The following is a 14,657-nucleotide window of genomic DNA, read 5'->3' as shown; positions in this document are numbered from 1 at the left end:
GGTTCAGTAGAAGGAATCTGGTTCCTACATAACTACTCACAACAAGGTATGTGGATTATCTTGAATAACCGGGTCATGGTTTCTGCAAAGAGACATTGTTGTTGAGTTTTTCAAATGTATTTTTTCATGCTTTGAGCACCACAAGCTGAGTGCCATCTGGTTCCCTTATATTCAAGACAAAGCAGACATCTCTACATCCAATATCTCAAACACTCAGCAACTCACACCAAAACAGTCTAGACCAAAAAAGCACTACAGGTAAAAGGAAAAATATGTATTTTTGTTTTGGTGGTGAAATGTCCCTTTAAAACCAGAAACAGATGGCAGAAAATCCAGGACTAAGTGAGCAGCATCAGTGCATCTAATCAGATTTATTTAGGCCTTATTCGTCTATAGCTTCAACAATTATTTGACGTAACATGACCAGGGGTTGAACATATATGTATAATAAGGCAAACAGTGTTGTTAGGAAAACTTTATTTAGCCTTCTTAACACAAACATCTTCATAGAAAAGTCACATCCTCCAACGTTCACAGGCTTTAAACGGTCGGTTCACCCAAATTACAAAAGGCAAAACAAAATACAATATTTTCTCACTAAAGCCATAAATATCTTGCCAGAGTTTGAGTTTTATTTAACTGAGGCTTCTTTGTGGTGCTCACAGCTTTGGCAAACACTTTAAAAAATGTAAACAGTCAGACTCCTTCCAGAAACAATGTCCTTTGTCACTCTGAATAATCAACAGACTTCACTGTCAACAGTTTTTGTTGGAACTACTTTCTATCAGAGAAATAGTTCGAATGAAAACTGTTCCCACTGTGGTCTGTGGATTATCAGAGTCACACAGGACATTGACTCTGTAAAGAGTCTGGCTGGTTATATTTTTAAATATTTGTCAAAGCTGTGAGCACCACAAACAAACCTCCATTTACTTCCATTGTTGTGGGTTGGGAGCAGACTAATCAGAGACGCTATCTTCAAACCTGAACAACTTCCATGTCTGTAGACTGGTAGAGGTGAGGGAGTAGATATGTAATTTGGGTGAACCGACCCTTAAAGCTTTCTTTCAAGACAAATACATTTAACACACATACCTTAATATACCATAGTTGATGTATCTAGTTTAAAATGTCAATGAGAACACCCCAAGATTGTCTGTTATGAAACAAAAAATTAAAAGCAATAAACTGTAACAGGTCTCTACTGATTTGATTTAAAGCAGCCAGCAAAATGGTGAAAATCAAAAGATTACATCGAAGTCCACTAACTGATCGGGAGTCACAGCATTTACCAACTGTCTGTACCCAGCTGAAAATACCTAGTTTCTCATTTCTGCGAAGCTTGATGAAAGCAAACATCCAGTGCTTTATTAGTTTGTATCATCTGGAAAAAAAAGAAAAACACAACATGTGAGGACGTGTGGCAACCAACAAAAGCTTGTCAATAAATATCCAAACTATGAATCCACTAAAAAAAATCTAAATTTGAAGCACTTACCATCAAGGCTGAGGGTCTTCTGCATCAGCCTGGGTGCAAGCATCACGCGGCGAGGATACAGTGAGGCTAAAATGAACAGGGGAAAAAAAAAGTAATTAGAGTAATCATCCACGACAGCTGAGCATGGAAAGCTACAGATGCACCTTTGAATCAAAAGTCCTTTAATCTGTGTCTTTTACCTCTCTGACAGTCAGGGCGGCCGCGCATGCGGGTGCCCTCGATGACAGTGCCAAACTCGTCCACACACCAGCAGAAGCCGGTGGCGTGCCAGCACTGCATGGGCTTGTAGCGGCCCTGCTCGTCACACTGGGGCTTGTAGGAACCGATCTTGGAGGGTCCGGGTGCTGCCTCCTGCTGGCATTTGGTCAGAGGTGCAGAGGCTGAGGGAAAGAGTGGAGAACACTGGGATGTTAATGGGTTGTTTGGTGTTAATAACTGGTGACTGTGGCAAATTAAAAGTAGGAGTGATTTTGGGGATACACACTTATTTGCTTTCTTGCCAAGAGTTAGATGAGAAGATCGATACCAGTCTATCTGTTCAATTCATGCAAAGCTACAGCCGCTTAGCTTAACATAGCAAAGGTAACAAAATGCACCTACACACGTTAAAGCTCACTTTGCTTACTGGTGCACCGAAAGCGCTGTGTTTAAGGTTAACAAAAGCAACAACATTATCCCCGCCCATTTCCCCAAATGTCAAACTGTTCCTTCAAAGCAAGGCTAAATCTTTGTTTCAAGTTACACCCTGTCCTGTGTAGCAGATAACACTTGTGATAAGAGAGATGGTTTCACCCTTTGCAAGACATAACAACCTCTTTTATAAACGCTCCTAAAACTCGCTAACAGTAGCAAAAACAATATCCTGAAGGCAACTGTTAACCTTTCTACACCAAAATAATAAGAGCTATGGTAAAAGTTATCTTAAACAAGCCTCTGGTATGCATCTGGTAAAATCCTGATGGCCAGACTCTATTTTTGCTCAGATCTATCTTACATCAAGTGACATATTAGAGCCATGGTCCTTACTGCCTTTATTGGGAGCGTAAGAAAACCAGCAGCCACTGTCACAGCCCCAGTCTGGATTAAAACATCAGCCACACTAGGCTTGGGTGGTATCAAGATATTATAGTAAACCAAGGTATTCAGAAATCATGCAAGTATGATTTTCAATACAGTTAAAAATGCACATGCTCCTCTCTCTATTAAACTGATACAGAGATGCTGTATTAGGCGATGTGTTGTAATACATGACACGCACCACCAGAGGTCAGTCTCTACTGGTGGAACAGGTGGCTGAGCTGAGAGATGGCAGTTTCAAGTGGTGGGGATAACGTTACAGGACTACTTTAAAGAAAAATGCCTCTGCCCCCGTTTGGAAATATTGCAGCAACTGCCAGTCTACAACCACCATCCGCATTTCATCTCTGTTCAGCCGATATGTCGATATCTGCCACAGGAGCAAATGTCATTGGGTCCTCCGGCAAAAAGGACCCTTATTTTCTATCTATTCATACTTCTATGGGCCCTAAGTATTAAAATCCAAAGACTTGTCTCAGTTGACTTATTGTTTATTAGAAACACAGCATTGTAGGCTAGACGATGACATCATGCTACAATGATTTCTATTACCAGTAGCTCACCCAAGCTTGAACAACACACTCCAGTGTAAAGGAAAGAAAGTTGCACTAACTTGGTTCAGCTGTTGGGGGAGCAGGCGTCTTCTGGGCCATCTGGAAGATCAGCCAGTAACGCATCCAGGACTCAAAGCTCTGCACAATACAAAATGTAAAAAGAACAAAAAATATCACTGACTAATTCTATTTATTTCTTTCTTAGTTTCAGTAGTGTCCATGCAAATGCGCGTGAGCCCTTACCTTCCAGTCGGTCTCATTCACGTGCTGCTTCATGCCCTGCAGGTTGGCCAGGAAGGTCTCGTTGAACTCCGGCAGCTGAGAGTCCTCCTGCGAACATAACCAGAGCTTAGTGACAACACAACATCAGTAATGAGAGGACAAACAGGATGCGGAGTGCAGCATACCTGAAGGAGCTCCTTCAGCTGTGCCTCCACACTGACAACAGCCTCCTTCAGTTTCTGATGAGAGGGAACAGAGGAGTCAAATAATTCAGTATATTAAATTCATGTTGAAATGTACTTATTTTTTATAAGCTATCCAGGAAAATATTGTAAGTCTGAAACAAGTTTGTTGCCACAGAGAGCTAAAAGATTTTTATTCCCAGGAGGCAGGTGTGAACCTACAGTCAGGGGTGTCTTTTTGGGCTTGGTGTCAGCATCTGCGTCGAAGTCCATCAGCAGGGGAAGGCTGTTCATGGGCATGTGCATCCTCACTGGGGCCACGGCTGTAAACAAAAAAGCATATTAATTAGCAAAGAAAAACAAAACAAAGAGAAATGGCACTGAAAAAAGTGTAAAAAAAAAAGTGCAAAATGAATTTGGGAAGAGAATCTGTTCACTTTTACTAACAGCTAATTAAAAAAGAACGAGTGCTTTTCATCACAGCAACTCCGGATGTGTTGAATGCTGGTTAATATACAAAATCATGGTAACTCTATGTGACACTTCTTGGAATGATAAGATCATGACAAGAACAGCAAACAGCCGATTCTTCCCCCTATGAGTCACCAGCAAAACTTTCATTTCTCTGTCCTCAGCTCAAGTTCCTTAAAGCAAACTCTCACTTCCCTGTCCACCTCCTTATTCCTACAACTGCCTCCTCCTCGTCTGACGAAGACTATTACTCATTAATGACACATCCCTACTGGGACCATCCTGCCTGATCATTTCGGACTGTAATGCCTCTTTTTACCCTGGGATGAGCGGGTCAGCTGTCGGCCCAGTTTGTCTGAGTTCCTCTGCAGCGAGTGGATCTGCTGCTTCTGGTCAAACACCATGTAGGCGGTGAAGACCTGGCTGGCCAGCAGCAGACATGCTAGGGTGGTCAGGCCTGCGATCTTCAAGGCACGGCTGTTGGAGCCCCTGAGAGAGAAAAATGAAAATGATAAGCGAGGATAAAGCAGCAGGGGAGAAGGGATTACATGACACACAAAACCAAAGTCTGACTAAAATTGAGATGTTAAATTATCCAAAAACTTCCAAGGTATTAAACTTGTCTGGGGGGATTTCCTCAAGTGCTGTTTGGGCATTTTTAAAGCAGATGTGAAATGAGTTTGGCACACAAAAAAGCCCCATATGTAAACAACAACTTTGGTATTAAACGTATTCAAAAGAAAAAACAAATAATCATCTCTTCAAAGTTATGATAATGTTACTTAAAGTCCTGAAGACAAAAAAATACAGTCAGCTGCTCATAATCAGCCAATGGAATGCGAGCGTCACTTGTTACCAGGCAGACAACTTCTCCTGACGTTATGAGGAAGTACATCCAGCAACTATTTAGAGCTTATTTAAGAGGTATAAACAAGTGTAAAACTTTATTTTTCATCATAAGTAGGTCAAAACTGTATACTTACTTATTTCATAAATAGTTGCTACAAGTGAAACTACAAAACAAAGTCCATATTGCCTACTGTATGTAAACAATGTCATGAAACAGTATCTAATTGTTTTTTTAAAGTAAAATATTAGTCTGTTAGCTCTAATTTATCTTAATAGACTATTATTATTAATTGATGATTGAAATAGGCCTGCAGAAAAATAAAACAGTCAGTGATGTGAGGTAAACAACACACCTTATTTATCACTCACATTTTTTTCATACATTAAAAACACTGTTAAGTTGTAACACTCATGAATTATGTATATTTTTATGCTGAAATGTTGAACGCTGGCTAATGTTTTTCTTTGTGGTAAATTATCAACCAATGGTATGACAGCATCAATAGTTGCTAGGCAGATGTCTTCTGTAAAAGAGTCCAACTGAGGGTTGCTGAAGATGCTTTGAAATACATTTAATGCAAAAACAGTGTGTTAACATGTAAAATATTGGAAAGCACTTATGAGATGCAAAGAAAACATTAGACTTCAGTATCATATCATTAAGGAATAACAAAATATATAAGCACAATTTAAAAAAAGAGTTATTTCTGTATATTAGCTACTAAACTTCACAAAGTTTTAATTGTGATTATTTTGTGCTCATTTTAATGAGCAGTGAGAGCAGAGATTAGCATTTGGAGCCACCACTGAGCAAACAGCTGTTGTTTTGAGTATAAATTCATAAGACAGGTTCCTCTCACCCTCTGGGTGCTGCAGGAAGAACAAGGACTTCTTCGCTGCCCGACAGACTCCCAGCGGCCAGGGGAGCACCTTCTGCAGGTTCGGCCATCTGTCTTGCAAGATTTTCCTCAACTTCTTCAAAGCAACAAACTGGAGAGACTCCGGGAGGTTGGAGCTGATAAATGGTCCCAGAAATGAGGAAGGAGTACCAGACAGGTTCCTCAGAAAGGTGAATGGATGTGGAAAGTCCCCCTGTCTTTAAAGCGCAGTGGGATGTGGCTCAGTGAGGCTGAGAGAGGCTGCGAGCTGTGATTGGTCAGATTATTACACCATCACTTGTTGATAGAGGCAGACGATAGAGAGGATTGTTGGGTTTTTATGGCCTGAGTTTCATCTAACTATTTCTACTGTATGATTTTATCTATGGTTTTTGCCAATTTTGATCTAACATGGTCTTTTTAATAAATGTAGGTTTAAAAATGACCCATTAATCATATTTTTAGTAGCATTATACTTGTATTAATTCTTAATAGAGATACTCTACTAGAGAATAAACTTCATTTGTAAAGTGCTTTTCCTATTAGCAAAGTTATCAAGTGCTTTATAGTGAAATAAAAATAAGCAAACAGTAAAGCAAAACTAGAATATCAAAAGTACATTAGTATTAGAGCAACACATATCTACTGATACTAAAATGCACCTTTATTCTGAAACATTCATCAGTATTAACTATGCAAACATGAACTGTGTTAAGTATTTTTACTTCTGCTATTCAGCATTATTTCTCACTGCAACACCTTTATTTATGTTGGCCCCTGTATACTTCCTGGAGCAACATGGGCTGACTGCTCCCTTGGTACATTTTGGTGTTTTCCCAAACACAGAATTGAAATTTAAAACACATGAGCAACATCTAAGTCCACCTTGGGCTAGGTGAAACATCAGAAGTATATTTTGCTGCTGAACTGTGTAATTTTGAAAGAGATTTGGGTCATTTGCTTCTTGAAAGTTCCTCATTGTGAAGTGAAACCAAAAGACCAAGCAATCTTGTTTTTTCAAGCCAGGTTCAAGCCAGACGGCGACGCACGTTTCTAGAAATCTCTGCACAAAGAGAACCTGCTTGCTCTGAATTCAGAGTGACACTCAATTATACAAACGTTTATCGGCTGTCCTCTCCCCTTCATGGAAGAGCTGTACAGTTCCTGCTGCCTCGAAAAAAGCCCAGAACATTCTGAAGGACCGATGTGACCCAGGACAGCATCTGTTTGAACTGCTGCCCTCGGGCAGGAGATACAGGACGGTAAAAACAAGGACAAACAGCTTTTATCCAAAAGCAATAACTGAATAAATGCAAGGTTTGACTGTGGAAGTATGCTTGAGTGTAACACATTTCGATTTGCGCAACAGGCTGAACACCCTGCGTGTGTGTGACTGTTTTACTTGTATTTTTTTACAATATAGTTTGCTTCTATAAGCTCTTTTTTTACTTATATTAGCACTGAGGAGGTTGCATTCATTTCTGTACATGTACAATGACAGTAAAGATATTCCATATTATAATAAACAGGTAGAAATTCAACTAAGAAAAGAATGGAAAAAAAGATCCAACTACTGAAAAATACAGTGGTGTTTTATTTGCAAATTAAAAAGCACCGACAATATTAGTTACACTGTAAAAATTATTGACAACAATTACAAATCTTTATCATACAGTCCAGGAGATTAGTACCATCATTGCTGTTATGTGTTATCACTTAATACTTTATATGGAGAGACTCAGTACCTGTGTACAATAGTTGGCAGTGAGAGGACATGAGAGGAAACAATCTTAGCGACACACCTCCGCACAATGACGTGACCCGACCTCCCCTCAGTACAGCACTGACATTTCACACTATGGGAATGGGCTGATGGAGAGTGTAAACCCAAACACATTCAATAATTTAGGTCTACCGAGGGTTGCGTACCTATTATGTACATTACAAAGTCAGGAAATAAAGGACCAACATGTGCATTGTTATTACATCAGAACATTGTACAAAACTATTGCAGTAAGAGCAGCTTTTTGTTATCTATGCTTGACATCTAGTTGCAGTGGTAACACCTTGACCAACAACCAAACGTCTTGTGTGGTCTCACTGGGCATACTGTTGGTTTGCCTGGCAACTTTTTCCCAGAGACAGCTTGTTTTTTTTCCTCCACCCCCCCCCCCCCAAAAAAAACCCTTAAAACTCATCTAATAAATGAAATAAAAACAAAATTATAAGACAAAATATACAGTTTCGACAAATAAAAGCCAATGCTGAAAAACAGATTTGAAATGCACAATCTTGTTCTGTACACTATGTGAATCTCTACGACCAGAGTGCGGAACTAAACATACAGTAGCTAGCTTATGATCTTCTTCACAGATTGTAGTAGGATGCATTGTGTTAGTGTGCTTTCCAGTAACCTGTATGTTCAGAATCCATGTTCACTTGAGTGCCTTAAATATTGTGCTTTCAACATCTATCCCGCTGTTCCTGCTTGAGCCGCTTTAATGGTCATGGAACTGACTACGGAGGAGGCTGAGCCGAACAGTTTACACAAATCAGTCTTCTGTACACCTGGCCTATATGAAAGAAAACTGAGCTAATATGGTTTAGTTTTGGTACATTCTACAATAATGCATTGCCATCAGCATTATAGAAACGTTAAAACAAAGTCTGAGAAAACATAAAACTTTAACCAAAAAAAAAAAAAAAAAAAAAGAACCCTCAAAAGTCCACATGGTAATATTTTAATGAAGATTCTGTCCTGGGCACTTGTAAATGCGATAACTAGATTCTACCAAGGCCTATCGAGTGAGGCTACAACATGCAGCCTGAGTCAAGACTCCAGATGTCCCGTTCTCCTCTCATACCAACACTTAGAAACACTTAACTTACGTCAAAGGCATTTGCAACCAATGTCTCTCTGTCAGTCAGGCTCTCATCCATTTTATTCAATGTTATGTCGCCTGTTTAAATGTGCGCCAAACACCGAAACTCACAGCTGGAGACACAGGTGATGCTGTTCATCTCTTCCACTTGTTTTCCCAGAGCTGAAACGATGAAGACTGCTCAAGCTTCAGATGTTTTTTTTTTTTCCTTCCTTTTGATTTTTCAAGATGAAGTTCATGCGAAGAAGAGAAGGTTTGATTACGGAGAGCAGGGATGTGATTATCAAACACTGAAGGTCCCTCCTGCGCATCGCTGAGCCTTTCCTTCTTCTGCAAGACACAGCGGAGGCCGGCGTTACGGCGTCCATTGTCCTGGTTTGTCCTGCAGGGGAGTAACAGCATCTCGAAGCTCAGGGAGAGAGGGTAGCGCTATCTGAAAACAACTACGCTCTCTTCTTGCTCACCGTCCTCAGAGTCCCTGTTTGTTTGAGGAAGATCACAGTTAAGTTTTGAGTTCTGGTTCTTGATTTATTTCAGTCTCGTTCAAAACTATGTGGGATCTTCAATATTTCAGGCCACTCGGCCAGAGTCCCCCCCCCCAGCAGGGTGGAGCAGTGGTTCAGTGTGTGGAGCTGTGGTCTCCCCCCTGTGGTGCTGCTACCTGGTGTGGACCAGCTCTTCTCGGAGCCAGCTGGGCAGCGGCTGACCCATCCTGTAGAGCAGCTTGGACAGCTCAATGTTGTGATCCCTATAGTACTCCCTGAGGACACTCTGGGACTGGAGGAGACACAAGGAGGTAAGATGGAATTAGAGCTAAAAAAAATACTCTGCAATTGTGAAAATTAAAAGTATGATGGCCAGATGTCAGGTAGATGATCATACCTCAGGGTCCATGTCAGGGTACCTGCGCCCTTTACTCTTTCCCAAACACTTGGTCTTTCCTCCCTCCAGCAGCTGACACCAGAAGCCTTTCTTAGGGTCAAACCTATACACAGTAGACACATAATAATGTACCGTGAACCAGAGTCCACAGGTCTGATTTTCAGGTCCTGCTCCTGAACCTCCACTACAAGTAATACTGCCCCTGCCCTGCCACCCTTACATATGTTAGCTCTGCAACCTGACCTAACCTGCCGAAACAAGATCCGCTCACCGACCTGAAACCGCAAATCCTACAATGACTGTGTTGAAATAATATGGTTCAGCAGCATGTTTAAATTGATCATTTTGGGACATTTTTTACATGTGAAACGATGCAAATACAATTCAAATAAATATATTTATCTTATTCTCATAATATTGTGCAGCACATCTCTACAGTTAATGTGCCTGTTGGTACTGCACCTAATTGAAGCAGCTCTCATATTCCAGCTGGCTCCGAAGACAGCACTATCACGACAAGTCAGCAGTCAGAGGATTAAATCATTAAGACATCAAGATTATTATTTGCATTTTATTTCAATGTAATCATCATTCAACACCCACGATCTGATCTACATTTTCCTTCTTTACCACAGAACTGAACCCGGATAAATAAAATAATAAAATAAATAAATAAAATAAAATGAAGACAAAATGCCACCTACTAATCACCTTCTTTGTGGATCACTGGTCACATACCTGCAAGTACCTGTGCTGATGCAGGACTCTGTCGTGAACTACAGAATACTTAGGGTTCAAATCTACTGTTTCCAATTACAACCTTCCTATAGGTACATCTAAAAAAAAGTATTTATTTATGGCCATTTTGTGCTGTTATTAGGTAGCCACCGTAGAGAATAGACCAGAAACGAGGGAGAGAACAAAGCAACAAAGTTCCCCAGGTGGACTCAAACCCCTACAGGAAAGCCTTACAACAGACTAATGGTTTCTACAGCAAACGAGCAGAAGCGGACTCTGCCTCTCTGATGAATAAAACCAAGTCCTACATATTTGCCTTTTTTTATTTGCTTAACATCTGAAACAACTTGTCTGAAACCGGTTTTGTTGCACACACGTGGTAAAAAGTGACAAACAACGACTAATGTAACCTACAGAGACTAAAGCTATAAATAAATCTGTAAGTTACTGCACCATACTCACGCTAGGATCTTGTGGTAGTTGATGATGTTGGTCAGGGCCAGATACTTCTGGATTTTATCCATGATTGAAGCAGGCTCAGTCTTCAGCATCTGTCCATCCAAGACTAACAACTGGGTGAGACACAAACAGTACCCAAATGTCAGAACGGGAACAGAACAGTCTTGTACGTAACAGCTGCGAATCATATCACATCATCATCACGATCATTTTACAAATTTAAATGTTCCTAGTTAAGAAAATGTTTTTTTATTACACAACGGCTCCCTGAAAAGCTCAAGTCTGACTTAAATTATCTGCTAATAGACTATACAACCATATATAGATATGAATTTGGTCAACAGGAGCTGTTTTTCGGAGACTGTCCCTAAAGGGCAGCTCCTGTCTCTCAAGGTCAAGTGGATTTAACACACAAGCCTCCTTTACCCCAAACCCAAAACCTGCTAGCCACCCATAAAGCTCACTTTACACAGGGGGGAAGTTTTCACATCCCACTGGCGCTTACTTGGCTGCTCCGAAATACTTCACATTGGTTCATTTACTGCGGACAGCCCACCACTATGTGCATGAATACACCCGCGGTACCTGGCTGGAGTGGTAGTAGTTAAGCCAGCGCTCCAGATGAATGGCGTACCAGCCTGGCACCAGACATCGATTCTGGAGGACCCGTAGTTTGACTGGCGCGTCATGGCCTGCGGTGATGACGTCGTGGAAGGAGTATTTCAGTGCCACCGGGTCATCGTGGGCTCTTTGGTGCTGGGTGAAGAGAAGTGAGGAGGGTAAGTCTAAAATAAACTCCTAATTATTAGGGCTGTACCAAATGTCTTTTTTTTTTTCTTTTTTTTTTCTTTTTTTACATTCAAAGCTTCTTTTGAGGTTTTCGAATGCTTTGAATGCCTGTTGTCATTTTATTATGACATCATCAACCTAAATCATAAACCTTTTTTAAAATCCTCAAACAAAATCCTCAATTTGAATGAAGTGATTCATTGGATTAAATGAGTCAGGCTCTACAGTTGGTGTCGGTATGAAAACGATGACGTCTTAATGAAGTGTGGAGCGGCAAGCAAAAACAGATACATAGTATGATCCTTTTTTTAACGGCTTAAGTAATTTACTTTGGTAAGGTTAGAGCGAAAATACATTTTTTGTTATTGTGATTATAGAAATGTAATTTATGATGCTGTTATGTTGCTGCCAGACCGCTCTGTTAATTCAGGTGCGTGCCTCCTTTTGTGTGCGACAAGAGCGAGAGCAAAGTGTTCTCTGACAGCAGTGAAAATGTTGTTTTTGAAAGGCTTAATTCCCCAAAAAATACAAATCGAAGCAGAATATTTCATTAAATAAAAACATGTTAATAATTCTGAAAATGATCACATCTGTCTTTTTCAATTAATTTTGACTTTTGGACTTTAAAACACTCTGGAGTTACTGGAAATGTTTGGATTACATGAGTCAGAAACCACTGAAATCTGATTCTACAAATAGTACAATACTAATAATATAAGTGTAGCCTAATCTTCATCTGCAACTGTGCAGGAATGTCAGGTTTCAACAGTGAATAGACATGCAACAATAAAGCTGCACAACATAACGAATTAAGCTTCAAACTCTTTGGTACAGCCCTACTAGTGATGTAATAGTGGCCTTTATTAAAATGTGCCTGTACATAGATCACAAGAGGAGTGGGTGGTGTGAAATGACACACTTTTAAGAGTTAACACACTTTTCATTACGAGTTGTAAGTCTAGTTTAGGGTCTCCTGTGACATACCTGGTACCAAGAGTAAGCTCTGTCCGCTGGGTTGATGAGGATGGTGATGATCTTGGCTTTGGGCAGGAGAGCTGCAGCCCTCTGAGCAGCCACCTCGGAGTCAAAGTAGTTGGCACTCTTCTCAAAGTAGTAGTCTGAACTGGTGTTAGAGGGCAGAGGGAAATACTCCATATACCTGCGGCACAGCAAACACAAACACACACAGTGTTACGAGCAGCCGTGGTTGATCTGGTCATATTTGCTCTGTGTAGATAAGGACGGTTTCTCTGTGCGCTGTGTGGGTGATCGACCATGTGCAACAGCTTGTCACCTCGCATACAAAAAAAAAAGAAGAAAAAACATCTAGCGGCACGTACAATGTTAATATTTGGGCAGCCCACTCACATAAATATCGAGCCTGCCAAGTAAATTTTGTGTTGGACTCTTTGTGCTCTGATGCATGAAGCCGCTCATTGATGCAGATTTTAAATCAATTAAACCTACAGGAAACTCAAAACAGTGGATTTCAAGCTAAATAGGTGTTAACAGTGGTGCTGGTCTCGCTCGTAGGAATTTCACTAATGAGTGTATTTGTTGTTGTGTTCTTGGCATCATTTGCATTTTGATTCTTGATTTAATTTGCATTGAATAAAAACACCGCGACCATCTTGGGGTTTGACATTTAACGAGAAAGTCAGAATAAACTATAATGTTTTTAATTGCTATTTCTTGTTTTTGTATCTTTAAATGCTCTGCACAATACTTCACCCACATTATTGCATAAGGATATGGAAATGTGTTGCCTGTATATTTACATTTTACTGTAGCAATTACTAACTTTAACAAACATAATTATTTGCATTTGTGGAGTGCATCTTTCCTCCATCTGAAACACTTCAAGCCCCCATATGTAGCATTTATAATTATAAATTATATAATATTAATATTACTTTATAATATTAATATTATATTATATTATAAATTATATTATATTAATATTATAATAATTATATTATAAGCAGTATGCAAACATTGAATAAATGGTTTTTAGCAGGACTCTTAATTTTAACAATTACATGTTTATTAAAGTACAGTATTTATCAGCATTTATACCTTCTCCTATGAAGATGTATTTGTCATTCATTATCTGTATACACACCTACAATAGATAGGAGTTTTTACAACTAAATTAGTGTGTTAAAAAAAATGCTATGCTGAATGCTAAATAAGGGGAAATAAACACACCAACACCAAAAGTGTTACTTCCTCAAGCCACAGAGAGTCTTCGCCTTCAAACTTAGTTTCAGACTTAACCCAATTCAAATGCTTGCAGGATTGCTGGAGAAGAGAGTTAATGAACTTGCAAAAACAAGTATACACCCAAAAATATTAAGCCCAGAAGTCATATCTGAATATACAGCTGTTTAAAAGGGGTCAGTAGCTGGTACCTGCTGCCCAGCTGCATTATAAAAGACTGCGGTGTGTGTGAGGTCTCTTACCAGTCAATGCCTCTGTGGTAGTTGTGCCCATTAAAGAACTGGATTTCCTCAAAGGTCTCCTTGCTGGGGTAGTTACTGGTCAGGTCTGGGTGCATGCCGAGAAACAGGTAGAGCGCTGTCGTGCCTGAGAGGGGAAAGAAACAACACATTGTGCAGACAAGATGAAAAAGGGGGAAAAAAGAGCAAGAGGTTTAAGGTAGTGCAAATCCCATTACAGTGAAACCTTCAAAACAAATTGCTATCTGCTCTACCATCTCTGATTTTCAAAGAAAAAATCAAAACCTCATTGAAACCACTTTGCTATTACATGACACGGCTCCTGGCTTTGAACTGAATGATGACTACCAGAGTCATCCTGTAGGGGGTGTCGAAGCATCACGTCTCACCTGTCTTCTGAGGCCCAATGACGAGCAGTTTGGGGAAGCGGTCACATGTTTTCTCTTTGGACCAGATGTCCTTGTGCCTTTTGTCCTCACAAGGATCCTGTGGCCGCAGAAAGATAAACAATCTTTTGTTTAAAGTGTGGTTTCTGAATGATTCTAACAAACATGCCAATTACACAGTACAAGACAAAGCAGGTTAACCTTTGTTCTTCAGACACAGGCGTATTTAATGAAATATGTGAGGATGGGTAACGAAATTGCTCTCACTCCAACAATAAAACAATGTATTACTAATCACCATTGTATTTTTACTCATTACTCATAAAAGAAT

At 40.0% G+C, this 14,657-nt stretch overlaps 2 protein-coding genes across 2 annotated transcripts in view; both read right to left on the bottom strand.

Moving 5' to 3' along the window:
- Positions 1–460: 460 nt before the first annotated feature.
- On the bottom strand, positions 461–5,946 carry cd74a (CD74 molecule, major histocompatibility complex, class II invariant chain a). Its single transcript, XM_033633845.2, has 9 exons — positions 5,714–5,946; positions 4,324–4,493; positions 3,756–3,856; positions 3,537–3,590; positions 3,373–3,459; positions 3,189–3,267; positions 1,678–1,878; positions 1,499–1,564; positions 461–1,384 (listed from the first exon to the last, which is right to left on the bottom strand). Exons 1-9 carry the CDS (start codon positions 5,800–5,802, stop codon positions 1,371–1,373), a joined length of 861 nt encoding a protein of 286 aa, XP_033489736.1. The 5' UTR covers positions 5,803–5,946; the 3' UTR covers positions 461–1,370.
- A 2,859-nt stretch (positions 5,947–8,805) lies between these two features.
- Positions 8,806–14,657, bottom strand: part of LOC117260971 (bifunctional heparan sulfate N-deacetylase/N-sulfotransferase 1-like) — a 50,076-nt gene continuing 44,224 nt past the window's right edge. Inside the window, exons 9-15 of the mRNA XM_033633128.2 lie at positions 14,330–14,426; positions 13,944–14,067; positions 12,466–12,640; positions 11,278–11,448; positions 10,696–10,805; positions 9,496–9,598; positions 8,806–9,390 (exon numbers count right to left, since the gene is read on the bottom strand). Of these exons, the coding sequence (XP_033489019.1) occupies positions 9,271–9,390; positions 9,496–9,598; positions 10,696–10,805; positions 11,278–11,448; positions 12,466–12,640; positions 13,944–14,067; positions 14,330–14,426 (900 nt within the window). The 3' untranslated portion in view covers positions 8,806–9,270. The remainder of the gene's footprint in view (positions 9,391–9,495; positions 9,599–10,695; positions 10,806–11,277; positions 11,449–12,465; positions 12,641–13,943; positions 14,068–14,329; positions 14,427–14,657) is intronic.

Source organism: Epinephelus lanceolatus, chromosome 7 (genome assembly GCF_041903045.1).
Source record: "Epinephelus lanceolatus isolate andai-2023 chromosome 7, ASM4190304v1, whole genome shotgun sequence".
Classification (NCBI taxonomy): domain Eukaryota; kingdom Metazoa; phylum Chordata; class Actinopteri; order Perciformes; family Serranidae; genus Epinephelus; species Epinephelus lanceolatus.
The sequence above is the reverse complement of the archived record's forward strand: the minus strand, read 5'-3'. Positions and strand labels throughout refer to the sequence as shown.